Genomic DNA, 27897 nt, shown 5'->3' with positions numbered 1-27897 from the left:
AAACTTTTTTGATTGTTGTGATTTCTACACAAAATTATTTCTCTTTTGACAATTAAAAATGTTTTGTAAAGCTCTATTTGCAAAATCATTCAAGATTGCAACACTGTAATTCTCTTGGTGATTAATTCCGAACCTTGGAGTTCTCAAATGAATATCTAGTTGTTTATATTGTTATTAAATGTGTTTATATTCTTCTAGATCTAAAAAAAATTAAATTAAAAGTAAAATAAAGTCAAGATGTCTCCTAAAATGTGTTTATATTCTTCTAGATCTAAAAAAAATTAAATTAAAAGTAAAATAAAGTCAAGATGTCGCCTAAAACAAGCAGCTGCTCAAGAACGGCATCAAAATTCCAATATATTGAAAAAGATATTGGTAATGCAATTAAAGACATTAGGAGGTAAGTTTGAGATTTTAAATATCCTATTAGTAAATTAATTCTATAATCAGTTTTAAGTATACGCTAGTAGAAACTCAATGCTAGGACTCAAATCTTATCTGATAAATGTTGCACTAATCTTATAGAATCACTGGGAGCAGGTGCAGCTATAAAGTTCTAAGTTAATTTTACTCGTCAAATTTTCAAAATATTATTCAATTTTTTTTTTTTTAAATCAATTGCAATACAAATATTCAATCCATTTAAATTTGTACATATCTTTTACAGATGTTCATTTGGATGCGATGACTTGGACATTGAATGTTCTCATTTAGAATCATTGCATTTTTCCACTAGGATAAAATGGTTTAATTATTTACAAATAAGTAATGCAGTTAATCAATGAGTAAAGAAAAAATGCAGACAATCAATGAGTCGTGTAAAGGGAAGCCAGGTTAATGAAAACAGCTAGGTAGAAAATAATATTTATATTTCCTTTAAGTTCTATTGAAATAGCATAGCCTGTATTAAGTTGTGTTCTATAAATATTTGCCCTGGCACTCCAATTTTAATTGTTTTCGTGCATTTTTAATTTCTTTTTTCTTTAGACATGATTGAGGAAACTTTCCTACCTCCTCTTACCTTAACTCCATCAACATCACTTTCTAAAAAACCAGCTAAAAGCAAAGCCTTACTGCATCATTTGCAGATAGTTTCCATCACCAAAAAAGACTGTTTCTAAATTTAAGACAGTTGTTTAGGAACTCCATGCAACATCTGTCTTGACAACACCTCAAGTAGTTTCCATGTTAGGGGATATCGGACAAAAAAAGAAAGAAACAATTGCTGCCAAAGAAATTTGCAAGCAAATACAATTGGCAACTGCAGAAAAGAAGAAAAACACACCTACCACTGGTGTTAAAAAAAAGTGAAGCTGTGATGCCCATAAAAATAAAGCAGAAAAATTATGTATTCTAATTTAGTTTAAATTGTAAGTTTTCATCTTACGCTTAAAAATATAGAAAACAGACTTCAATGTTCTCTTCAAAGTATGTTTTTTTTTAAGTTTACATTGTAAATTTTAAAAAACATTCTTTTTTGTTTTGCAATGTATCATTTAAGTACTTGTGTTAAGTACCTAATTTTAAAAAAATTTATAAGTATCAAAAACTGAAGAATAAAAACATCGATTTTAAGATGTTATCCAGTGCTTAGCATTTTGATATTTTGCATTGTAAAGGCTGTTGACTGATACGCTAAATGTATTTTATTTATTGAAGTGTATTATATATAGTAACTGATACACTAAGCGTATCAGTCGCTAAATATAATGCACTTCTATAAAACACAATCATAAAGGCTACAGACTATCCCTTTATACAATAAAACCTTAAGATTGATAGTTTATGAAATAACAAGTGATAAATTATTATTTATATAAGGCTAAATAAAAAAAAACATCGACCACTAAACAGTTTACCCTATATTATTTTTGTATTTTCATATATTTTGATTTATATCATTTTTATATATGTGTTGTTTGATTTTAATATATCGATTGTTTGAAAACTTTAATAAAATAACTTTATAATTTAGTGATAAGATTAATTATTTTTAACTGAAGGTCAACAAGTCAAAATAAAAACTGAAAAAATTCTGATAAAAATCAAAATGGCTCCAATTAAAATGTAAGTAGTTCTTTCCAATTTTATTTAGTTTTTAAATTAAATTAATTTTTCTTTATGTTTTTGTCCCATGCTCTGCCTCTGCCCTTTTAAATATAAACTGAAGAAGCTACTTTTCTGTTTTTTCAGTGTGTATTAAAAAAGTCCATTTTGTGATTTTCTTGAAGAAAAAATTTAAAAAACTCAGACTAACAGATTACTGTATAGAATGTTGATGGTCACTTTTCTAAGTTTTTCAGATTAGTGTGTGGAAGTGTTGATGGTCACTTTTCTAAGTTTTTCAAGCGCATAGCAAGCATAAACAAAAAAAATGGTCCGTTTGAGGTTGGTTAAATTTTTTAATAGTAATTTTACAATAAATATTTTTTTTTATATTTAAATATATTAATACAGTCGGGGATAAACCCAGACCTTTTGGTATCTCTGGAGGCGGTATGGGCACCCAGAAAAATTTTTTGTTTTTTTTATTAAGAATAAAGAAGAAAAAATTTGGTTTCAAATGCATTAGTAATGACTAATTTATTTTAGCTGCTTCATTTTTTCTTCAGGACAATAAAATGAGTTAAATAATTACTTTAACTCATTTAACCAGTTTAATGTTTAAAACTCATTCGGTTACAAACCAAACATTAGATTTAAAAAATTGAAAGTTGTTACAAAACTCAATTTAAAAACCTGTTACAAAATTCAAAAACGATGTGTTCAAAGAAATCCTATTTATTACAAGATGCTGTTTTAAATCAACTCCTTATCTTTGGATAAACTAAACAAGGTAAATACAAAGTAATAATTAAAAATGATTGTCGTGGCACCAGTTTTAACTAGGGAAAGAAGGGAGGGGCTATAAAGAACCCTCACCTCTTCATTGCTGAAAAAAAAATGATATCCTTAAATAAACTCTGGGTTTATCACTGACAATATAATTGTTTAATGTAATTTATTAGTTTCAATATAATTTCATTTAATATATTCTATATTATAAGTTAATATATTATAATATAAATAATATATTATAAGTTAATTTAATATGTTCAATATAATTTAATAGTTGCAATTTATACCGCTTTTTTTTTTCATTATCTTTATTTTGATCATATAAAAAGAATTTATTTATATATATATATATATATATATATATATATATATAATTTTTTTTCTCTAGTAGAAACCATGTTTTACTTTTAACTGAAAATGTTGAAAAGATTTAACAAATTTCAAAGCGTGATTTTTGATTACCATCAGGCCCTCTTTATTCTTTACTTTAACTTTATTTGCAATTTGTTTTTACTTGAGTTTCTTACTTGCAATTAAATACTACGATTCATTTTTACTTAAGTTTTTTTTACTTTCTACAAAATATTTTCACTTAATAATAACCTAATTCTTTGAATTTGCAATGTGAGTACTTTACTCCTAAATTATGTTATAGTTTTATTGTAAGACAGTGAATTAAATATAATATATTTATATATAAATATATGCTATTATTATTATAAATATATGTTATTATTAAATATATTATTATTGTTTTAGTTACAAAGTTTTAATATTATTTGTTATATGTCATTGTTTAAATAATAAATGTTCAGCGCATGTTGTTGACATCCACCTATTTTTTCTCAACAGTTTTTCATAAGTAATTTTTCTAATTTTTTTCTCTTAAAAATATTCAAAAATGCAACAACGACAAAACATATTTTTCCAGCTTATGTAATCAATAGTTTTATAATTTTAGAAAATTTGAAAATTTAAAAATATATTTTTTCTTTTTAAACAATAGATATGTAAGTGACAAAAGTTTAAAAAATAGTTGAATTAAACAAAGAATTTACATTCAATGAAATTAAAATGTGTAGCACTAAAATTGCCTAGGATCAAAGAATGTTTTGAAAATTATTTAGTCAAAATAGCAAAAATAATGACCTGTTGTACAGGTTGTTTGACTAGTGGTTGACTAAAATGCTGACTTGTTGTACAGGTTGTTAATACTAGTGGTTGACCAAAATAGGAAATATGCCAAAACCAAAATAAATGGAAATTTTGAGTATACTTGTTTAATGTCGAAACCAAATCTAACATTTTGCCAAACATTTTACTGAAAGTAATACCAAAATTTCAGCAAAAGCAAAAGTTTTGGTTATAATAAGATGGTTAGTTTTGCAAATGCCATGTTCTGATACTTAGGATTATCAGATCTGCAAAACTTTTCTGTTGTAAATCTTACAATTTTTGCACTTGGGGTCACTAACAAAGCTTATAAAATATAGTAATTAAATAACTAGTGAGCAATAGGCTTCAAGTTTCATTTAGAAATATTTTGCAGAAATTGCTAAAAGTAAAACTATTTTTCTAAATTGAATAAAAATTAAAAATCATATATTTGTAATTTTGCCTTTTGGTATGTTTTTGAACCAAAATTTTATTTCTTACTGAATTTATAGAAAGTACAGAAACCAAAGTTTTGGTATTGGTTCAAATTAAAATTTTGTCCAAAACCGAAACAGAATTTCAGTCGATCACTAGTTGTTACACACTATTTTGAAACAGATTTTTTGACTTGTTGTAGAAAGAAGTAGTTAATGTAATTTTTATGTTTTAAGTATTTTTACAGAAAAGCTTACAAACTTTTAAAGGAGAATCAGCAAATTCCTAATCTTATCATTTTTGCCCTGTATTTTCTCTGACAACAGTTTAGACTTCAACTTTGTTTTGATTTATTATAGTTTTGATTTCTTAATGCAGCAGGTTTGCTGAAAACAAAATTATGTTTAATTAACAGCAATCATTTTAACATTATCTTAGATGGTTTTATGTGTTGGTAATTTCTTCTCAGCAAATCCGCAATGTGTAGAAAATTGGAAACAGTTCTTGTTAAGCAAAACAAAAGGTAATAAAAAAATATTTTTCTAAATTATCAGTTAGTTAATGATAACACAAATATAATAAGTATTACAATTTTTTAAATTCAAAACATTTTAGGTTTATTTTAACTGTTAGGTATATTATATAAAGTTAATTCCCAATAACTTGAACCTCCAAAAGACCAAGGAAAAGAGATTTGACTAAAGCAAATCAAACTTTTGCTGATATTAGTTTGAGTTAAGGCAATTTTTCTTTATTCAATAATAAAAGTATAAGAAATGTTTCAGTAAAAAAAGTTACATATTGTATTCAAACTGTACATCGTATATAGATAACATTTAAAAAAGTTTGGCAACAAAATGACTTTCTTATTACAGTAGTTTTCATAAATTTAGACGCACTCATATTTGAGAATAGAAATTTTTAGTTTTTTAACGATAAAACAATAATGAAAAAAGATTTTGATTTAGTTTTTTTTCTATTTATTAGATAAATACATACAGAATACAAAATTTAAAAAAAATTTACAAAAAAAGTCCAAATACTAAGTAATAATTAGGTACAACTACATGGTATTAAAAAAATAAGTCAAAAAAAATTATTCATAAATTTAGACGCACGATACATTAGAAGGCGTTATTTATGAACCATTCAATATTTTGTGTATCCGTCTTTTGCTTTAATACAACTAAGAACTCTTCTAGGCATAGACTCAACAAGATTTTTGCACATTGCTTCTGGGAACCTATACCAGGTCTCCTTAAATACGTCCTTCAGCTGGCCAAGTGTCTCCTTAAGGACGTCCTTCAGCTGGCCAAATTTGAACCTTTGCCAATTCACGGTCAATCCAAGCCCAAATGTTTTCAATCGGGTTCAAATTAGGTGAGTATGGAGGCCACGGTATTGTCTTGATATTATTATCATTGAACCACTCCTTTGTATAGTATGCAGTATGTGCAGTAGCATCATCACTATCTCTGTTAGTGGCAGATACTGCTGTCAGATTTATGGAAATATAGGACAACATATTTATCTGGAAAAAGAATATTAAATAATAATAAAATAAATAAAAATTTATAATAAAATAAAATTGGTCTTTGTGCAGGATAATGATCCAAAACATTGTAGGAACCAGTGGTAGGATGAAAAATTGATTTGTAGTAGACGGGGCTGAAGTTATGGATTGGCCTTTATGGTCTCCAGATTTTAATCCCATCAAAAACTTTTAAATTGATGTTAAAGAGGTAGTTACTAAAGAAAGACCAAGAAATAAGCGCGAATTATGGAGCGTTGTTCAGGATGCATAGAAAAACATTTCCTCAAAGCGTTTTCAAAACCTGATCAACTTCCTAATTGGTGCAAAGCTGTGATTCTAAATAGAGGGCATGCAATTAAATATTATTTTGAATATTTAACTAATTTAGTATCATTATTTATTTATATAATTAATTTAAATAAATCATAAAAACAATAAATACTACTATTATGTCCTGCCTTTTTTTTTTGTAGTTATATTATTGATGTAAATACAAGAAAAAATGGAAAACAAATTGTATTAATTAGCATATGATCTTAAATCTATTTATTTCATAATTCAATATAATACATTTGCATTAATAGTAACTATTTTATATATATATATATATATATATATATATATATATATATATATATATATATATTGCGTTTTCTTAAAAAGCAAATAATGTACTTTCACAACTATTTAAGTGTTTTAACATATAAGTGACCATTAAAAGTTGATTATTATCATCTCTTTCGCTTACCATGTAAAGAACTATAACAATATTTTATATATATATATATATATATATATATATATATATATATATATATATATATATATATATATATATATATATATATATATATATATATATATAGTAAATCAATTTGTATATTTATTTTTGCAGTTGAAATTCCTGTATATATCCTTGGGCCAACCTTAAAACAACATGAAGTTTTTTATTCCAAAGAAAAGTTAAAAGATGGAGAGGAGCTTTTTGAAAATATATTATACCTTGGTACATTTTTTTTTTAATTTTTTTTTTTAATTTTTTTTTAACATGATAAAGAATTTTTTTTTAACATGATGGCATTGTGTAGATGCCATGTATGGAGATCTTATAATACTTATTATACTTAAGTATTTATAATACTTAAGTGTTATAGCCACTACTATGTGGCTACTACCTAAGTGGTATAATTACTACAGCCACACTTGGCCCACTTCTATACCATCCCATAATTCAAGTAGTCCTATCATTTAATGACACATGAGGCACACATCTAATTTTCTTGTCTGGTGAAATTATGATGTCTTATAGAATGAACCACATACAACAGCATTTTTGTAACTCATACAAGTGCCTTATGATTTAAAAAATTATTTTATTAATAAAATTTAATAATAAAGTTATTATTAATAAAGTTTTATTAGAAAAATAATTTTTAATTTAATTTTTAGGATTGTCTTTATTATAACTAATATAAGAAAATGTGGTAGTGGTGTAGTGGAAGAGCGCTCGCTTCATAAGCGAGAGGTTCCGAGTTCGATTCCCACCACGCCCCTGGTAGTACCGCGCTCAACTTGTTTCTCTGCACAGCGGCCTTGTTCATCAAGGTTCGTGTTTCGGAGTTATAGAGTTGAGAGAGGGTTATAACCACAAGTAGCCTCCTCATCTGTAGTTTACCAAATTTATTGTTATAGCTTAATAAATTTATTGTTTTTAATAAGCGATCTCCGGAAGGTGAATAACTTGAAAATAAAATTATATATTTTTGTTTTTAATTTTTAGGCTTAACATTTTAAGTAAATATTTAAAGCTTAGTTTTATAATTTTAGTGTTGGCTTACTAGAGTTTCTTTTTAATTTTTATTTCTAGGTAAAAAAGGGGTATTTACAACAGCTTCTGGCTTGACGTTAGCTTATCAATGTGGTATTGAACAAAGCAATGTAAATTTTCTATTTTTTAAAATAAAACTAAACTTTCCTTCACAATGTATACGTATATGTGTGTATATCTATATATATATATATATATATATATATATATATATATATATATATATATATATATATATATATATATATATATATATATATATATATATATATCTATCTATATATATATATATATATATATATATATATATATATATATATATATATATATATATATATATATATATATATATATATATATTGTAGCGGCACTCCTCATTATGTGAAACTTGGTTTTGTCATTTTTAAAAACAAAGAGTTGTGAAGAGCCACTTTTTATCATAAACTTTAAATTCAAAGCCTTTACTATAGGAATATATACTAGGGGTTTAAAATAAAAATTATTTTAAGATTTTCAAATGAGCAATAAAGTAGTTTTAAACTTATATTTATGTTAATTAATGTGGCTGCTATGACTTTGACTGTAAATGTTTCTAAAAAATGTTTTTTGTTCTAAATACCAAATAATAAGTTGTATAAGGCATTACAAGTTCAGTTAGTACACAACATTCAAAATGTCAAACAAAATTTCTACTGCGACCAAAAAAACAAGAGACGCATCGAAATATATAATTCACTTTGAGAAAATTGAAAAATTATGTAAGAATGAATCTCAAGAATCATTAGGAACAAAAAAATGACAATAAATTGGCAAATAACAAACCAATTCACCAGCTTGGTATCTGCAAAAATGTGAGAGGACAAAAAAAGAAAATTTCAGATAAATGTTTAGAACTATGAACTTGTTTGAATTTTCCAACAATTGATGAAAGATCAGTCCCATGGATAATAGAAAAATTGATTAAAAAGAGAACAAAATAGAAATGAAAAAATCAGTTACTTATAGTTTTTATTAGATATAAAAAAAAAGACTTTGGTTGCATTCTGAAGATAAGTATCTTTATTTAAAGCAATTAAAGACATCTGAGAACCAATTGAAGAAATTAGTAAAGCATTAGTTAAATTGGTTAGTCAAGCAAAGCTGCTGTGTCAACAACTTCAGATGGCTGCTGTTGATCTCTCTGCACCATCTCAAACAGCAATCCATATGGCAGTCATCAGATGAGGTAAAAAGTTACGAGCTAAAGTGAGAAAAAAACTAAAGGTCAAGACTTTTCTTGACTTTCTTTTTGGTCTTTAGATCTATCTTTTTTCCTTTTGCTACTTGCGCTCATCGCACAACACAGTCACTAACTATCCTGTCTTATAATAGGAGAAATATAAGTGGTGTCCTAAAACTCCAGTTACCAAAACATTCTAAAATACCTCTATTTAACCAGTGCATTCAAAAGCATTTTAATTGAAATAACCCCATGTACAGAGCTTAATAAAATATATAAAATAAAAGCCCACATTAAACACTACTTAGACATTGTCAAACTATTTTACTTTTTTTTTAGTACATTTAATAATACAAAAATTAAAAGAAACCTTCTTGTATTCAATTCTCTTTAGGGGTTGTTCATAAAGTACATATGCTCATAGGGGTACGGGAGTCTGAAAATAACATATAAAAAGTAATGCAAAATTACATACACTCTAATTAACAAAAATATTCCTTGGTAATGTTTGTTTTTCTAATTTATCACAATTAACAAGTATTTGTTAATAACTAAATGATTTTGAATAAATAACTTTTAAAAAAAAACTAAACTATTACAGTTACCGTCTCACCATTGCCAATAATTTGCCAGCTGAGCAATAGAAAGGTTTGTTTTGTGACTAAATATCTTAGTTTACAAACATAAAAAAGTGTATGCATAGGGGAGAGAATATAGTGTCCCCTTATGCACACAAATCCTACCCCTTGTAACTCTGGCCCTGAAAATTGGGTCAAAATTGGGATTTGGTGCCAAAACCAAGACCTTTAGGATTGTCCATAAGGTGATTAGGGAGAGTTAAGATCTGTAAAACGTGTTTGAAAAATTCATAAAGGGAGGGGGGTCAATTATAAAAGTACGCATGCTCTGATTTAAAAAGTCATTTCAAATTTTTTAATTTAAAGTTATAACCTTTTTTAAATTCATAAAAGATAAGAGGGGGAGGGGGAATTTCAAAAGCATATATACTTTTTAGGAAGGAAGAAGGGGGGGGGGGGGGTTGAAAGTATTTCACTCATTCCCTGAAATTGAGGGAAATATCTGCATTTAAATTTTTAGCCTTGCAGGCCAGTTTTCTTGCCAACTCTGTAAAAAGTGTTTTACAGTGTTGGTAAGAAAACTGGCACTGTAAAAAAAATTATAAAAATATAAACCTTAACACGCAAGTTGTACGTTTGTTGTTTGTAAAAAAAATAATATTTATATAAATAGAAGGTTAGTTTGTTATTTAATTAATAGCATACTTTTATTTTTTTGGTCATTTTTTCTTTTGTTTTTTTCATTTGTTTTCTTTTTCTTTCATTTCTTTTTTATATCAAGTTAGGATGTTAGAAGTTAACAATTAAACATTTGATATAAATTTAGCTTAAGTTTGAATTCGAAATTTATTTAATCAAAAGTAAATTTTTTAGTAAAGAGTTGCATGCTAGTTGCTTATTGATGCCATAGAAACTTGTTATTTGCCATAGTTACTTATTAGCAGTGAATATGTATTATAAAATGTTTAAATTTTATTTTTCTTTATACAATGAAGAATTCCTTACAAGCTGATGTTTCTTCTTTGAATGATCAACTTATTCGAGATGACAAATTTATTGGTGTTGATATTCTCTTAACATCATCATGGCCTCAAGGTGTAAATAAATATACAAAATCAAGTGTGAGTTTTTTAGTTTATTTGTAAACATTCATGTTTTCTATTTTTTGTTCTTATTTTTTCTGGTATTTTTTTTTATCCAGTTATCTTCAGGAAATGAATCACCTTCAATCTCATTTCTTGCTTCATCATTGAAGCCTAGGTATCACTTCAGTTCTCACAATGAAAAATTTTTTGAGAGGCAACCATACAGGTAAAACTAACATTTAATTGTTTTTAATAAAATCTTCTTTTTTTCTTCCTGCTGTTTTTTGTTCATTTTTATTATCTAGAAATCATAAAGTTTTAAGAGGTAGTCTGCAACATGTTTCAAGATTTATAGCTCTTGCACCTTCATTTAATGATACCAATCAAAAGGTTTTAATACTATACTTTATCTGATTTGAAATGATTGTCATTTTTCACAGTTATTTAAACATTGTTTAATGCTATTTAGTCAATATACGCTTTTTCGATTGAGCCATTAAGTTGCATATCGCGTGATGAGCTAATAAAGCAACCTTCTGATACCACAGAATTCCCTTATGATGATGTCAAGTTAAACACTATAGAAAATCAAGTAAGAAAAGAAAAATTTTTATTTTTTAAGAAACCAAACTGAGTAATTTTTAAATATTAATATTACAAGTAATAATGAAAAGTAACATAAATCATAGTGTTTTTATATAACAATTTTGGTTGGGTATTTTTATAGAAAAAAGAACAGTTTTTTTTCAGAGAAGATAACAAAAGAAAGGGAGGTGAGAAAGTTTTTTTTTTAATGGTCTTTTTTTTTCTTTTTATATAATATCAATTATTTTAATTACAACCAAATTTAAATTACAATAGATCAAAAGAGTCAGGAACAACATAAAGTACCGAAGGGGCCACGTAAGTTCTTACTACTATTTGAAATTGTTATTGTTGTTGTTATTATTAATCAATATAAAATTGTATTTTATATATATATATATATATATAATTTTAAATTTAAATAAATTATTAAAAATAACTCATCAGTTTTTTTTATTGTCTGTAAAGACTCTTCAGATTTATAAATTATAAATTTAAGAAAGACCATTGTAGTTTAAGAAAGACCAGTGTATTTTGAGAAACTTCAAAGATTTTATTGTAAAAAAAAAAGTATAAATTTTTTTTTAATGATGATAATTATAAGAATATTTATCCTACTACCTCTATAATTCATCCTACTATCTATCTAATTCATCCTACTATGACTCATCCTACTATGCCTATAGCTCATCCTACTGTCTTTTTTACAATTGCTAAAATGTATGCCTAAAATTGCTAGATATGCATAATAAAATGCATAAATTAACTACCAATAGCAATATTTTTTCACACCTTTTTCTATCTTCTAGTTTTTCTTCTATCGGTTCTTATAACTACAAATTATCTCAGTATAAATTTTCTATGTTATTGTTTATATGTTATTATTATTTACATACTCCATATAATCCTAATCATCATCATTTTACCAAGGATAGTTTTACTTCTTGTTTTTTTTTTTTTTTTTTTTTTTTTTTTGTTATTCACCAAAACCAAAGACCAAAGGGTCCACTAGAGTCAAAGAGGCTGCTTTCTTTTCTTTTTATCATCATTTAAAAAAGGCTATTGTATCTATCTGAATCATCTATGTTATGTTTGCCACCTTACCTAAAGAGTTTTACTAATATCTTATCAGTTCTATTTAAAATACAAACTTTGCACAAGAGTCAAATGTTTTGATTTGTAATGAAACAATAATCTTACATGTCAGTGAGAAAGAGAAAAATTGTCTCCTCAGAAAAATAGTAGATCTGTTGTAGTTCTGCAGATTTTGAAAATATTTAATTTCTGAGCCGAAAACTTTTAAAAGATTTGTAAAACTTCTCAAAAATGGCAGCTTATGGTACAACAATAAAAAGTTAGAAGATTTTAGAAGATTAGAAGAAGAAAAAAAACTAAGCTGAGAACAAAAGGTTTTAGAATTTCAAGTAAAGACATTCTTTTGCAGAACATGTTGATCTTTATAATATAAAATTATATATTATACTGAGATTTAATGTGCAGAGCTAATATATAACTAAATGCAATATTTTTAGGGGATAATGGAAGATCTAATTGAAATTAGCGAAGCTAGTATAGTAGAACTAATCTGTCAGAGTGTATATATGAAGTTTGACAAAACCTCATATATAACACAAAATGAAGAATGATACTATTGATGAAATTATTAATGTTAATAATGAAGTTTGAACACAAAAAAAAAAGGAACACAGTTACATTTTTTTTATGATTAAAACGAAATATTTATTTAAACTGAAATTAATCAGAAAACTAAAATAATTAAAATCTCTGGCTTTTTTGTTTTAAATGAAGAAAGATTTATTAAGTTTGAAAAATGAAGAAAGATTTCTATCTTTATTAAGTTAAAAAAAAAAAAAGAAGTGTTATTGTGATTCAGTTTCAATATCAGAAAAATTTAGTTCAATACTGGTTCTCAATACGAGTATTGAAAAACTGATGGAAACTTTATAAGTAACTACATATAAAACTCTACAAAAATTTTGGTTAAAAAAAAAAAAACTTGTCATTTAGCATTATTTTAGGAAATAAATACTTTAAGAATGGTGGTGAAGGGGTCAAATATCGAAGTTATTAAAAAATGATATTTTTTTAAGTATCATTTTTTTAATTAAAAAAAGCTACAATAGACTGCTTGAAAGTGTGAAAACTTTTTTGAAATATGAAAAATGAATTTTTTTTTGTAATAATTTTAGAGAAAAAAAGAAACTTAAAACAAGGTTGTATGAGAAATCAGATTTCTGATGAGTTTTAATTGATAAAACACAGTGTAGAATGAAAAAAAATATATTATTGCTCTGTTCTTTTAAGAACATTGACCACTCTATTTTGTAGAACACACTTAAATTATTCGTGTATATATATATATATATATATATATATATATATATATATATATATATATATATATATATATATATATATATATATATATATATATATATATATATATATATATATATATATACATGTATCATTTTATGTATGTATATGTACCATAAAAAATTTCTTATGTTATTTAGCAACATTAACAAGTGATTGTTGGTTTTGTTTGGGCAGCAAAGATGTTGAGAAGCATTTGGTTGTTAGTGTTGGAGAATCAGTGAGTTTTCAAACTTTTTTTTTTTTTTTTTTTTTTTCATATCTTAAAATAAAATATTTAAATTTTTTAAGACTTACATGGCAGTTGCCAAAGGCGCAATTAATGATGACCATCTCCTAATATTACCCATATCACATCATAATTCAACTGTTGTGCTTCCTGACGTATGTTTCAACATTTATTTTTCTTTCTTAAAGTTTGTAACTTTTCTTTATGAGATTTTACATTTGATTTTTGTTTCACTTGTGTTTTAAGGATGTTCGATTGGAGTTAGAAAAGTATCCTTTCTGTGTTTTGTGTGTGTGTTTTTTTTTTGTTACAATTTTTTGTTTTTTATGCATAGTCTAATTACAAATCACAAAATTTTAAAATGGAGACTTTAACAATTTAAACAAGATACAAAGAAGGATTACGTAAAATGTTTAATGCTGAACAAAAATCTCTGATATCCTTTGAGCGGAACTTTTATACACAACATCTACAGTTGCAGGTAACATTAAATTACTTTTTGTTGGAGCAATTATAAATCTAAAGTGTGAAATCTACCTTGTAAACACCTAATTAATCATTAAATATTTAAAATATGAAACATAAACAATGTAGTTCTTTAAATTTAATATCCCATAAATATATATTTATAAATATCTATAAAAAAATTTTTCTTAATATTTGGGATCTGGTATCTTAATAAATATATACTACACTTAAAGGACTGGGAGTAATTTATAATTGCTTCTACTAAATGAGTTAGATACTAGTGATTTTTAAAAACAAATAGTTTTTTATAGAATTTGATGTGGTGTATAATACAATTCTATCGCTATTACTAGTATCATGTTATTAAATTTAAATTCACAGTAATAAATATATATTCTGTGCGTTTCCAGACATTTTCTTTTTAGAAAAGTAGAAAAATAAAAAAAAATATTTTTTCTAGTAGATTTATTTCTCACATAGATTCTCCCTGCTCAAACCCTCCATGTTTTGATTGGCTTGTTCCATGTTTTGATTGGCTTGTTTCATGTTTTGATTGGCTTGTTCCATGTTTTGATTGGCTTGTTCCATGTTTAACTTAGATTACACTTGTAACAACTTTAACAAGATTTTTTTAGTTAAATTCTTTTTTTTTATTATTTATTTATTTAAGTGCTTACTTTATTAGGTTTTAGGTGCTTACATTATTAGGTCTATACATTCTCATCACAGAGCACCGCGAATGAGTATTTAATAACTAACTGGGGTTGCAAAGTTTACCCAGAGGTGGGGTTTGATTCACGGATCCTTTGTTTCTGATGCAAGTGCACTACCACTGCCCCACGGCTGCTCAATTCCTAATCTTTATATATTTCATCTACCTACTAGCTTTCATAAAAACATTTGATAATTTGTTTAAATAGAAAATTATTTGATAATTGAATGCTTAAATAAGTCTAAAAACATTGCTTATAAATAAAGTAATTAACGTTTTGAAAATCACAGACCATTGTTACACATATTTGAATTATAAGTTTTTCAATAGGATTTATCCGTGGGCACCCACAGGATTTTTGATGTTTCACATATGACACTTTTGGCCATTGGGCATGCTCTAAACTAAGTATGTTTATGCTTATGTCAAGAAAGAAGGCTAAGCAAAACTTACAGTTATTGGAACCTGAAGACAAAAATATCCAAAAAATGTTCACCGATCCTGCTTAAGTTTGAGAATAATAAGCTAATATAGTATTTAATTTTTCTATCTTATATTAACATGAATTCATCAACAGATTTTAAATTTCATCTAATAATCTTCTAGTGTTCGAAAGTTATGACCATGTAAATATATTCATCTTTTTAAAGATGAGGGGGTTGCAAATTTAACATAATCATAATTTTTCAATGCTAAATGATTATTAAGTAAATTTAAAACATGTCAATGAATTGCCTCAGAGTGTCATATCTAAAACATCAAAAAATCTTATGGGGACCAATAACTGTACAAATTTACAAATTAATGGACAATCAATATTTCACTAAAATTAAGTGACATTAGCTGAACAGTTTCATTATTTCTTGGATTTTAGATTTGGAACATCTATGTGCCCTATTCTTGTTCTACTACAGTGGTGTGCTGGCTCCTTAAAGCCTATGCTGGATTTTTCTAAAAAGACCTGTGGAATTTTATCATGCTTGATTTGAAGGAACATAAATATAAAAATTCTACGTTTTATAACAACTTCTAACATAGAATAAATCATGTCTGGTTTTTATCAGCATTAATATTGTTGCTTAAAAATGTAATGATAGATTTCAAACGAAGATTGAATGTTTAGGAGAACATAGAAAAATTAATGGATAATTTTTACGGCTCGATGGTAATTGCTATAAAAATATTTTAATAATATTAAGTAACTGAACAATACATAATACAGGAATTATAAATACTTTATTGAAGTTATAAATAATAAATACCATAAATTTAATTAAAAAAAAAATTTGCCTGATAACTTGTAAAACTAGAAGTTGTTGAACTTTTAAAAACAGCGCACTAATACTTTAAATAAAACAAGAGAAGTTATATAAAATGGTTTAATTGGTAATTTTGTTCATACAAAACATTTAAAATTCTATTTGCATTTATACTTAACATTTAAAAGTATTAATTAGACTTTTTTCTTTTTTTTAATAATTGATTAATAACTTAATTACATTAAATTATACTTTAATTTGTCTAACAGCAATTTCTTTTGTTTGGAGAGTTATATCTTTATGTATTCAAATAACAATTTTTTTTAATAATTAATAATGGATAATTTTTTTTTTATCAAAATAGATTTAATCAAAAAACTGTTTAGATAACTACAAAAAATTTTATTCATTTTTTATCATTTTGAAAATATTTTGACTACATAAAAAGGTCAACTAACAAACTTGAGATTTTAAGTTTCGCTATCATTTCAATTCTATGGTTACATAGCAATTAAATAATACAATAGTCGACGAAACAATAATTAAATTTTAAAAACTAAATGAGTTTTAATGATATTTTAATTAAAAGAGTTTTTAATGATAAAATAATTGATTTTTTTTTTTAATATAAAAATTTAATTAAAAGAGTTGTTTACTTTTACAAGCAATTCTTTTTTTAATACTTAAAAACTGTGTAAAACTTTTTTTTAAATTTGTTTCAATAAAGTTAGAAAATGTAAAAAATTTTAAAATTTCAAGAAACAGTTTTATAAAATTAAGCTTAAATGGGTCAAATTTAAAGAAAAAATCATTTTCTCTTTTTTAGTCCTATTAAAGAAAAAGAAGTATTTTTTAAAATAATACAGTAAAAAATATGTAAAAACAATATTAATTAAGAATTCAAAAAATTTTTTTTTGAATTCTTAATTAATATTGTTTAATATCATTATCTGTTAAAGTAATAAGTATACACTCAAGTTCAACTTTTACACTAATTCATCATTGCTCAACTGACCTTTTTGGGACAGGTCATTAAAACAACTGTTAGGCCTCAGGCATGCTAAAAATATTTTAGAACTTGGTACAGCATACTTGGTGCAGCAGATTGACAGTCTTTTATTATACAAGAATGTGAGGTTTTTTTTTAATAATTGTTACTTTTTTGCGAAACCTTATAATATAAAAACTCTTTCAAAAGATCCATTTAAACTGAATCTTTATTGTAACATATTTTTTTGATATGTTTTGTTTGATATGTTTTTGTTTGGTTTGATATGTTCAGAAAAATTATGGAACATGTTCAGGTTCATCTTGATAATTTTAAATGGTAAAGGTTTCTTATGAATGGAATGAAACTCTTCCATCCAATTTACTGGTAGCTCTGCTCAACTTTTCTGGGTAGTTAATGCTATATTATGGTCACATTTCATGCAGCGGTAGCCCCTTATCAGGATAGTTTGATTTCTTGAAACTGTTTTTGTTTCTTTATATTAAATTATATCACAAAAAAAAGCTGCAAGTGTGATATATCTTTCGGTAAAATGTAGTCAAAATAGTGCTCCGGCATGCATGCTACATCATCTGTTCTCTTCTCCCCATAAGTTTCATTGTAAAAAGGTAAGTGAGCGTTATTTGATTCTAAGCACTGTATACTAAATGTGTACATAGTCTAAAATAATAAACGTCTTTTTCTTTTATTTTTTATTTTTTTAATAATGTTAATTTACCTTACCAGACTGAGAAAGCCACTACAGGCAAGGAGGCTACTTAATTGTGGTTACAACCCTCTCTCAACTCTGAAACTTCAAAACACAAACCTTGTTTATTGAGAAACAAGTTGAGCGTGGTACTACCAGGGACATGGTGGGGATGGAACTTGAAACTTCTGCTTATGAAGCTTTACCACTACAACTATTTACAGAAATATTAGGACAACTCATATTTTTAGCAAGCTAAGTAGATGTGATAAGATGTAAGAAAGATGTAATAAGGTGTAAGGAGACAACTAAGAAGAAGATGCACAGCTACATGGCCAGTTTTTGCATTACAATGTGCTTCTACCTTTCTGGCATAAAACATCTCTGCTTTCGGCAAATGAAATTCTTTTTTATGAATAAATAACGCAATTTTAATTTTATTCACTTACTATTCTTAGCAAGATCTTCTTGTTCATAACTCAAAAAATTTTAAAATGTAACATCATTTGTTTTCTCCTTAGACTCTTCATATATCAGTAGTTATATGTGACATCACTGGTTTTTCCCTTAGACTCATATTTCAGTAGTTATATGGCAATAGGTTGTATCACTAAAACATAATTTGGATGTATTTAAAGTTAAGGCAATTAGTGATATTGATAAAAACAATATTTCTTGATGTCAATAAGTTACATCTTTATTTTTTATTCCGACTATTTAGAGATAAATCCTTTTCCCACATCAAAGATTACACTGTTTTGAGCATTTTATGGAACAAACTTCAAAAACGCAAAAAGTGCTACATACAATCTAATCTATGTAACTACCGATATATATAACAGTCCCTGATCAAATTATTAGCCCATCTTATCAATTTTGTTAATTTTTGACGTTTTAATGTTTTTGGTGCCATTTAAATCTGATTGCAATATTGTTACTAGTTAATTTATATTTTTTTGTTTATAACATACTTAGATTTGTATTTTGTACTTTGGAACAATTTTTAAGCAATAAGCAATTATTTCAATATTTTATTATGTATTTTTCTATAAAAAACAATTTTTATTTCTTAAAATAGTTTCAGTAGAAATAAGTTGTTTTAAAGCTCGAAATTACAAAATGGGAAAAAAAGAAGATATTAGTTCTGAAAAAAAAGCAGTTATTCAATATCTTTTGACTAACAAGCATTCCTCAATAAGTTTTTTTTTTTTTTTTTTTTTGTTATTAACCTTCTCAAGGCCGATAAGGCCACTACACATGAGGAGGCTACTTAATAGTGGTTATAACCCTCTCTCAACTCTATAACTCCGAAACACGAACCTTGACGAACAAGGCCGCTGCGCGGAGAAACAAGTTGAGCGCAGTACTACCAGGGACGTGGTGAGGATCGAACTCGGAACCTCTTGCTTATGAAACGAGTGGTTTACTACTACACCACTACCGCATAGTGAATTATCAAGAAAATGTGATATATCAAGACGCACTGTAAAATGAATCCAAGACAAATTGAAAAATGGCCTCCCATTATGTGTTCGGAGACAAGGCAAATGCGGTCGAAAAAAGAAAATAACACTCAGGTATAAGAGAATGCTAGTAAAAATAGTAAAAGAAAATAGATTTGCAACATGTTCTGCAATAACCAGCAAGTTCAATGTGGGAATAAATGTAGCGACAATCACTGTTCGACGAAGTTTGTATTGATTGAGCATTAGAAGTAGAAGGCCAGCACAAAAGTCAAAATTAACCAAAGCACAGAGAGGAAAAACGCCTGGATTGGGCGAAGAAGTATCATAGTTTCACTTTTGATGACCGGAAATTGGTATGTCATTATAATTCCATATATTATATATTCAGTCTTAATATTCTGTGATAATTTTTATTCTATTTTCTTCAGGTATGCTTCAGCAATGAGTCTACCGTAGAAATTATGACTCAAAAGGCTCAATATTTCAAATGGGCTGTCAACAAAAAATTCCATGAAGATTGTATAATCCAAACAATTAAACATCATTCTAAAGTCATGTTTTGGTCGGTTATCCCATGCCACACAGTAAATTTCATTAAAAAATTATTAGCTTCTCAAAAAAATCCACTATTGGATTGGCCAGGGAACTCCCCGGATTTAAACCCAATAAAAAATGTATGGGAGTTATTAAATAGAGAAATTTCCTACAAAAAAATAACAAATAGGACCCAATTGATTGAAAAAGTTATTTGGCATTGCAACCATAATGCACATTTGAAAGAAATGGCTGTAAATTGTCTCTCTTTAGTATGCCAAATCGCCTTCGTGCAGGATTAAAAATAAGGGAGGATCAACAAAATCTTGAGAATTTCTCTTAATAAACATATTCTTATCAAAATTTTGTGTATTTTATGTTAGAAAATAATTATATTTTGTATAAATAAAAAATTTGTTTTTGTATCTTTGAAGAAAAAATCAAATTTTACCACTAGAATGAGAAAAATTACAGAAATAGCAACGTGGGCTAATAATTTGATCAGGGACTGTATGTGTATATATATATGTATATATATATATATATATATATATATATATATATATATATATATATATATATATATATATATATATATATATGTAAATTATGTTAGTGTATTTTACAAATAGAGTGCTCAATGTTCTTAAAGAACAGAGCAATAATAAATTAGTAAAAAACACTTATCTAACTTTTATCTTCGACTTGAAGTTTCACCATTGCTGGATCATAAGGAAGAGTTACTAAATCTAAAAAAAAATTCAATTTATAGAAAAAAATATTTTACAGGAAGTTATAAATTATTATAAAATATTTTTAATTACTATATTTTTTTGTTAACGGGAAGTTACAGAAAGTAATTATGAAATAATTTTCTTTGGAATGGGGATAGTTTAATTTGGTCATTTGTTTTTATAATTTTTTAAGAGGTATTTATTTTCGTATTTTAGAAATTAATTCAGATTTTTTATTTAATAAATTTTCTTGATTTAAATGAGTAACTATTTCAAATTTTTCTTGCAAACATAGCATACATTTTTTGGAAATGTTATTATAGGCAGGGGCAGATTTTAGAATAGACCATTGTAAATTAAAATTTTTATTTTTTTCTTTTAAATCCCAAATATATTTTGACAGCATAGTCTCTTTTGAATATTTTTTGTGTTTAAATGATTGTTTGTGGTTGGCATGTTTTTTCCATTCCCCCTCGGTTAAGCCAATATATTGTTTATCAGGGTTGTTTTGTGAGGAAACAATGCACTTGTAAATTACATTTTTCAAAAGGCATTTTCCATTTAAAGGGCAATCTATTTTTTGTTTACAATTACAATAATCAGTGTTTTTTTTTTATATATATATATATATATATTATATATATATATATATATATATATATATATATATATATATATATATATATATATATATATAATATATATATATATATATATGTATATATATATATATATATGTATATATATATGTATATATATATGTATATATATATATATATATATATATATATATATATATATATATATATATATATATATATATATATATTAAAGGTTCCGAGTTCGATTCCTGCCACGTCCCTGGTAGTACCGCGATCAACTTGTTTCTCCACGCAACGGCTTTGTTCGTCAAGGTTCATGTTTTGGAGTTATAGAGTTAAGGGAGGGTTATAACCACAAATAGCCTCCTTTTCTGTAGTGGCCTTCTCGGCCTTGGGGAGGTGAAATACAAAAAATATATATATACATATATATATATATATATATATATATATATATATATATATATATATATATATATATATATATATATATATATATACAGTATCGGACAAAACGAGTGCAACCAAATAATGCTAATTTAGTTTCTTTATATAAAAGTCCTGCATTTTTTCAATTTAGAGAAATAACTATGTAACTGTTTAGAGACAAAGTTCTTCAAGTTTTATTCATCACAAAGTTCATTATTTGTACACGAAAATTAATAAATTAATCAAAAGTATTAAAAAAAAGTTGATTTCCTTCTGGACAAAACAAGTGCAACTCGACAAAATGTTGACCAAGCTGTATTTCGCTATCAATATTTCATGGCGAATCCTTTGTTGTCGATCACAGCCTTGCATCTTCGAGGCATAGATTCGATTAGGTGATCAATGAAACTTTGTGGAATCGCTGACCAGGCCTTTTGGATTTGTTTAAACAGTTGATCCTTATTACCAACACCTTCACGATTAATTCTGCGGTTGACGATCTCCCACAGGTTCTCGATAGGGTTGAGATCCGGAGATTGAGGCAGCCAATCTGTCGCCGATAGGTGGTTGTCTTGAAACCACTGCTTGACTACTTTTGCAGTGTGTTTCGGATCACTGTCTTGCTGAAAAACCCATTTTATTGGCATATTCCATTCAGCATGAGGTAACATAACATCTTTCAGGATATTTTTATACATGAAAAGGTCCATTGTTCCATCTTTTCGATGTATTGGACCTAGACCGTTAGCAGAAAAACACCCCCAGACCATTTCATTGCCTCCACCATGCTTCACAGTCTTATGGCAGTAACGTAAATTGAGGCGTTTTCCGGCCGGTCGACATACACGGCAAATGCCATTGCTCCCAATGATGTTGAACTTCGATTCATCACTGAACAGGACAGTTCGCCATTTCTGCACATTCCAGTCAATATGAGATGTAGCAAACAGGAGTCTTTTCTTCTGGTATTTTAGTGAAATCGGCGGTTTCTTTTCAGGGCGTCGAGAAAACAATCGGGCCTCAACAGCACGTTGTCTGATTGTTCGGTCTGATACAGGCAGCTCTAATTGCTATTGTATCTCGACTGATGATATCCAGGGATCCTTCTTGACGGATCTGACGATCATAGAATCCTCTCTAGAAGTGGTGGAATACAGTCTTCCACCTTTGTTATCTGCTGCCAACTTCCCCGTAGAACGATATTTGGAACATAGTCTTGATACGGTCCATTTTTTCACGCGATATTTATCACAAATACTTTTTTGTGACATTCCACTTACGTAATCGTCAATAATTTTCTTTCTTAGTTCCAATCCAAGACTGTCGGGAGCCATTTTTGCACTTGAAGTTGTAAAAATAATAAAAATAAATAATCACGCTTCTCAAGGCTTACCGTGTTACATTTACCTTATGATGATACAATAATGCTCTGTGGAACACAACGTCTTGGTTGGATGTGGACTGTATTGATGTAATGAAACACTTGTTGTATTTCACTTCTTGTATTGATGTTCTTCGATAAAACACTTTGATAAAACTAACTTCGATAAACTGTCTTGATAAGACTGACTGATTGACTTCCATATACTTACTGAATTACATGTCGAATTAGATGTCTCTTATATAGTAAAATGAACCTGTGTGAACCTGTTCTGGAAGATTCTAGATGCTTCTTTTCAATGCTTCCGGAAGCTTCTGGATGCTTCTGAATGTTTCTGGATACTTCTGGATGCTACTGGATGCTTCCAGATGCTTCTTCTGGAAACTTCTGGATACTTCCTTTAATTATTAAAAAACTTCTGTGACGTTGACACGGACCAGACTTAAGAAAATGAAACAAACCAAAAAAGTTGCACTTGTTTTGTCCGCTGCAAAATGGCACTTGTCAACGAAATTCTGCCTGTGTGCTGTCACCTGTCAGCTGATTGCTCATGTCATGGCATGCTATGACTCCAGACTCCTGAACTGTTTGCTGTGGTAGTATAGTTCGTTTTGTTTTTAAGACATGTAAAATTAGGAACACTTTTTAGCATTGTTCAATGTTGGTTGCAAATGTTTTGTCCAATACTATATATATATATATATATATATATATATATATATATATATATATATATATATATATATATATATATATATATATATATATATATATATATATATATATATATATATATATACATATATATATATATATATATATATATATATATATATATGTATGTATATATATATATGTATGTATATATATATATGTATATATATATATATGTATATATATATATATATATGTATATATATATGTATATATGTATATATATATATATATGTATATATATATATATATGTATATATATATATATATCAAAGATTTTAGTCCCCGGTGTCGAATAAGGTAAGTAATATATTCTTTGAATGCCGGCGCTTTGATATTATTTCATATCTTTTATTAAGTAAATTTGCTTCTCAGTATGATAATATATGAAACTTGTCTCGGAGACAAAGATTATAAACTTTTAATGCTTGCTTGAGGGCTTGCATCGTGCTATGGAATCAGTATATTTTTGATTGAATATTTCAAGTTTATTTTTTCCATTTTGCCGTGTGTATGTGTGTATATACATATATATTATATATATATATATATATATATATATATATATATATATATATATATATATATATATATATATATATATATATATATTTATATATATATATATGTATGTATATATATATATATATATATATATATATATATATATATATATTATATACATATTTATATATATATATATATAAATTATATATATATATATACATATATATATATATGTATATATATATATTTATATATATATATATATATATATATATATATATATATATATATATATATATGTATGTATATATATATATAGATATATATATATATATATATATATATATATATATACGTATTTATATATATATATATATATAAATTATATATATATACATATATATATATATATGTATATATATATATATATATATATATATATATATATATATATATATATATATATATATATATATATATATATATATATATAACGGGTTATAACTAAAAAACGGTAATTATTTTGAAGACAAAGTTTTGTAACATATTTTATATTAATTATGGTTGCAATCTTACCTAGTTTGTAGTATTTTCAGTTCTCTACAAAACTTGTTTTATTTTAAATTAGAATAATTCATTGTTACAGAAAAATGAAAGAAAAACAAGAACGCCGTCGAGAACCTTTGTACAGCTTCTATTTGAAAAATCATTCTAAAGGGAAAAAGTTTACAGTTGATCACTTTCTTGCGCTTTTCTGAGTCATTTCGGTACCGATTAGACTTTGTAAGACGCAATGGTTTGATTGAAAAAAATTAGTATGCAAATAAATTGCCCACCTAAAATACTATTTTATTCTTTTTTGAAATTAAGTTTAATTACTGTTTTTAATATAACCCGTTATATGTATATACACACACAGACAGACAATCACTGTATATACATATGCTATTTAAATTTTGTATGATTTTATTTATTATATTTAAAGTTTATTTTTCAAAAATAAAGTTTTTATATTTAGTAAATACAAGTAAGTTTGATTGTTGCTTTAGCATAGTCATACAAATTGTTATTAAATATTTAACATATTTAATAACTTTTATTGTTTACAAGTAATATTACTTACAATAACTTTTTTATTACAACTTTGTCATTGTTTATAGGTTATTGGTATACCGTTAGATCTTTGTAGTGAAGTAAAAGACACGTTTTTAGATCTTGGTCAATCAGCAGGCATGGATTTTATTGAGATTCCAAAAGAAAAAGATCTTAGTGAGGTTGAATTTTTGTTTTACATGTAATGTTAATTGTATTAATAATTATGACTTATTAATATGAAATTATTTTTGAACTTTTTTTTAGATGGTTGCAGTCACAACGCCATATTTCTTAGTCGAATTGTCGACAGGTGAACGTTTGTTGCATAAAGTTAAAGGAAGAATGCCGCTTCAGTTTGGCAGGTAATAAAAAGTTTTTTTTTATTTTTTCGAAAATACTTTTTAGTTTTAAAATGTTTAAAAAATTTTTTATTCCTTATGTTTTTAGGGAAGCTTTGACTAGTCCTTCATTATTAAATCTTCCGGACCGTATTGATTGGAAGCAATGTAAACTTTCTGTCGAAGAAGAATCCAAGTGTGCAAACAATTTAAGAAAAAGATTCCAACCATACGACTTTAATTTTGATTAGCCATGTTTTTTATAAAACAATTTTTCAATTCACTATCTTTGTATTTCGACCAATGTTATAATTAGTTGATAGTTTATTTGTAAAAATAATTTTTTCTTGATAACAATGGTTGTTATTTCTATTATAGAGTATGATTGATGATTGATGCAAGTAGAATTCTAATAAACTTTTATCAAAAGTATGTTTGATAATCCTCTCAATACTTAATTAAATTTAAATAATTAAATAAATTATTAAAAATTCTATATTTGGTTAATTTATCACAAAGATTAGTAGAGAAATAATATTTAGTAAAAAAATAGAAATAACAAAAGATGTAATTTGAAATTTCCGGTATATATACCGGTATTCAATAAACAAAAAATGGTGATAGCGAAAATCATAAACAAAATACCGGTAGTACTGAAATCACCATTGCATGCTCTAACTTCAACCATTTTTAAGCGGTTTTTTGATGCCAAGACTTTGATCCTCTGAATGTTCCCGCGTTCTTTAAATAATGATAAAACTTTACAATCAAATTTTTTGTATAACAACATTTGTAAATTTTTATTGTGTTACTGTGTACTTTATTAAGATTTATATATTTAACGTTCAATAAAGTTATTATATATTTTTTTGGTTCTTCATATTTAATGGGCTAAAAATGAAGCTTTTATTGAAGGGAAAAAAAAAAGGAATGTCCTTTTTTAATACAATATTTACTTAAATTTGATGCAATTTTAGTATATCTTATAAACCAAATAACTTAAGAACAATTTAACAAAAAAAACTTCAAATTTCGCCTAAATATTCATTGTTAATAGGTTAAAAACATTCACCAAAATTATAAAAATAGCTTCTACCAGTATTGAATAAATGCTCTTATTGTAACAAAAATAGTTTTAAAATCATAAATAAGGGGGTTGGTTACAGTTTTTATGTCATAACTTCTGAAAAAAACATTGTTAGAACCTTGATTTTGGTGAATGGCATAGGTATATGTTAAATAGACAATTAGCGAAAATTTTAGAGCTATAGCACAATTATTTTATGAAATATATTATTTGAAGTTGAAGCAAAAGTCAGAAAAACACATCTTAGAGAAAAACAAGTATTCATCAAGAACATAATTTAAACTTTAGTATCCACCAGGAAGATAAGGATCTGTTACTTCTTTTTCATTTTGAATGTCTATAAGTCCTTTTTTAATCTTCCTGATTGTCTTTCTTCTCTTTTTACCATCATCTGATGCTTTTTTTTTTGACATTAGAATACTTATTCTATCTCTTTTAAGTGAACCATTTTGAAAACATACACTGCCTTTAATATAAAAGTGATTTAAAACTGTGTGTAAAGCACCAGTGCCATCATTAAACTAAACAATTGCAGAATAAACTCCAATTTCTAATATTTTGCGCTCAACAAAAATACTTTTTAGGGCATTTACTCCAAATTATTTGATTTATGCTTTCATTTGAGTTTTGCGTTTGACCGTGAAGACATTTAGATAACAGCTCATCTTCCGATAGACTAATAAAGATTGGATCATGAATCCATTTTGGTATATTAGTATGTATAACAAAAATTTTTCCTGTTGACTTGTATTTTTTATACATACACCAGATGTTAATATTTGGTGGACAAAATTGACGTCGATAAGATTCATCGGTTAAATGAGTACAATGCCAAAGAACTGCAAGAACCGACTTCTTCATTCCATACAAATGATTAATATTATCTCTTATAGCTTTCCAAAAAATATTTTGCATTGAGCTAACGGTAGATTCAGTCAGCTTTCCCTTTCCTGAAAGCGGGGTTTTAGTGCCTTTATATTCTTTTATTTTG

At 26.3% G+C, this 27897-nt stretch overlaps 1 protein-coding gene across 2 annotated transcripts; it reads left to right on the top strand.

Moving 5' to 3' along the window:
* The first annotated feature begins 266 nt into the window (after positions 1 to 266).
* On the top strand, positions 267 to 26173 carry LOC100213254 (CWF19-like protein 1). Of its 2 annotated transcripts, XM_065810884.1 has the most exons (21): positions 267 to 400; positions 668 to 851; positions 988 to 1370; positions 2004 to 2067; positions 2304 to 2388; positions 4867 to 4951; positions 6858 to 6968; positions 7830 to 7900; positions 10583 to 10708; positions 10789 to 10898; positions 10978 to 11062; positions 11142 to 11264; positions 11400 to 11445; positions 11534 to 11575; positions 13795 to 13874; positions 13946 to 14038; positions 14130 to 14152; positions 14271 to 14364; positions 25547 to 25660; positions 25746 to 25843; positions 25929 to 26173. In XM_065810884.1, exons 4-21 carry the CDS (start codon positions 2051 to 2053, stop codon positions 26068 to 26070), a joined length of 1545 nt encoding a protein of 514 aa, XP_065666956.1. In that variant the 5' UTR covers positions 267 to 400; positions 668 to 851; positions 988 to 1370; positions 2004 to 2050; the 3' UTR covers positions 26071 to 26173. The 2 variants fall into 2 exon arrangements, with proteins under 2 accessions (XP_065666956.1, XP_065666955.1); XM_065810883.1 differs by lacking the exons at positions 267 to 400; positions 668 to 851; positions 988 to 1370 and having other exon boundaries at positions 1944 to 2067.
* Positions 26174 to 27897: the final 1724 nt, after the last annotated feature.

This window comes from Hydra vulgaris, chromosome 11 (assembly GCF_038396675.1).
Source record: "Hydra vulgaris chromosome 11, alternate assembly HydraT2T_AEP".
Classification (NCBI taxonomy): domain Eukaryota; kingdom Metazoa; phylum Cnidaria; class Hydrozoa; order Anthoathecata; family Hydridae; genus Hydra; species Hydra vulgaris.
This window is presented reverse-complemented; position numbering and strand designations above follow the sequence as displayed.

Coding starts and splice junctions, on each gene's coding strand:
- LOC100213254 (XM_065810884.1), top strand. Junction 11,576..13,794: donor TAAAGTACCGAAGGGGCCAC/GTAAGTTCTTAC, acceptor TATGTTATTTAG/CAACATTAACAAGTGATTGT. Junction 13,875..13,945: donor TTGTTAGTGTTGGAGAATCA/GTGAGTTTTCAA, acceptor AAATTTTTTAAG/ACTTACATGGCAGTTGCCAA.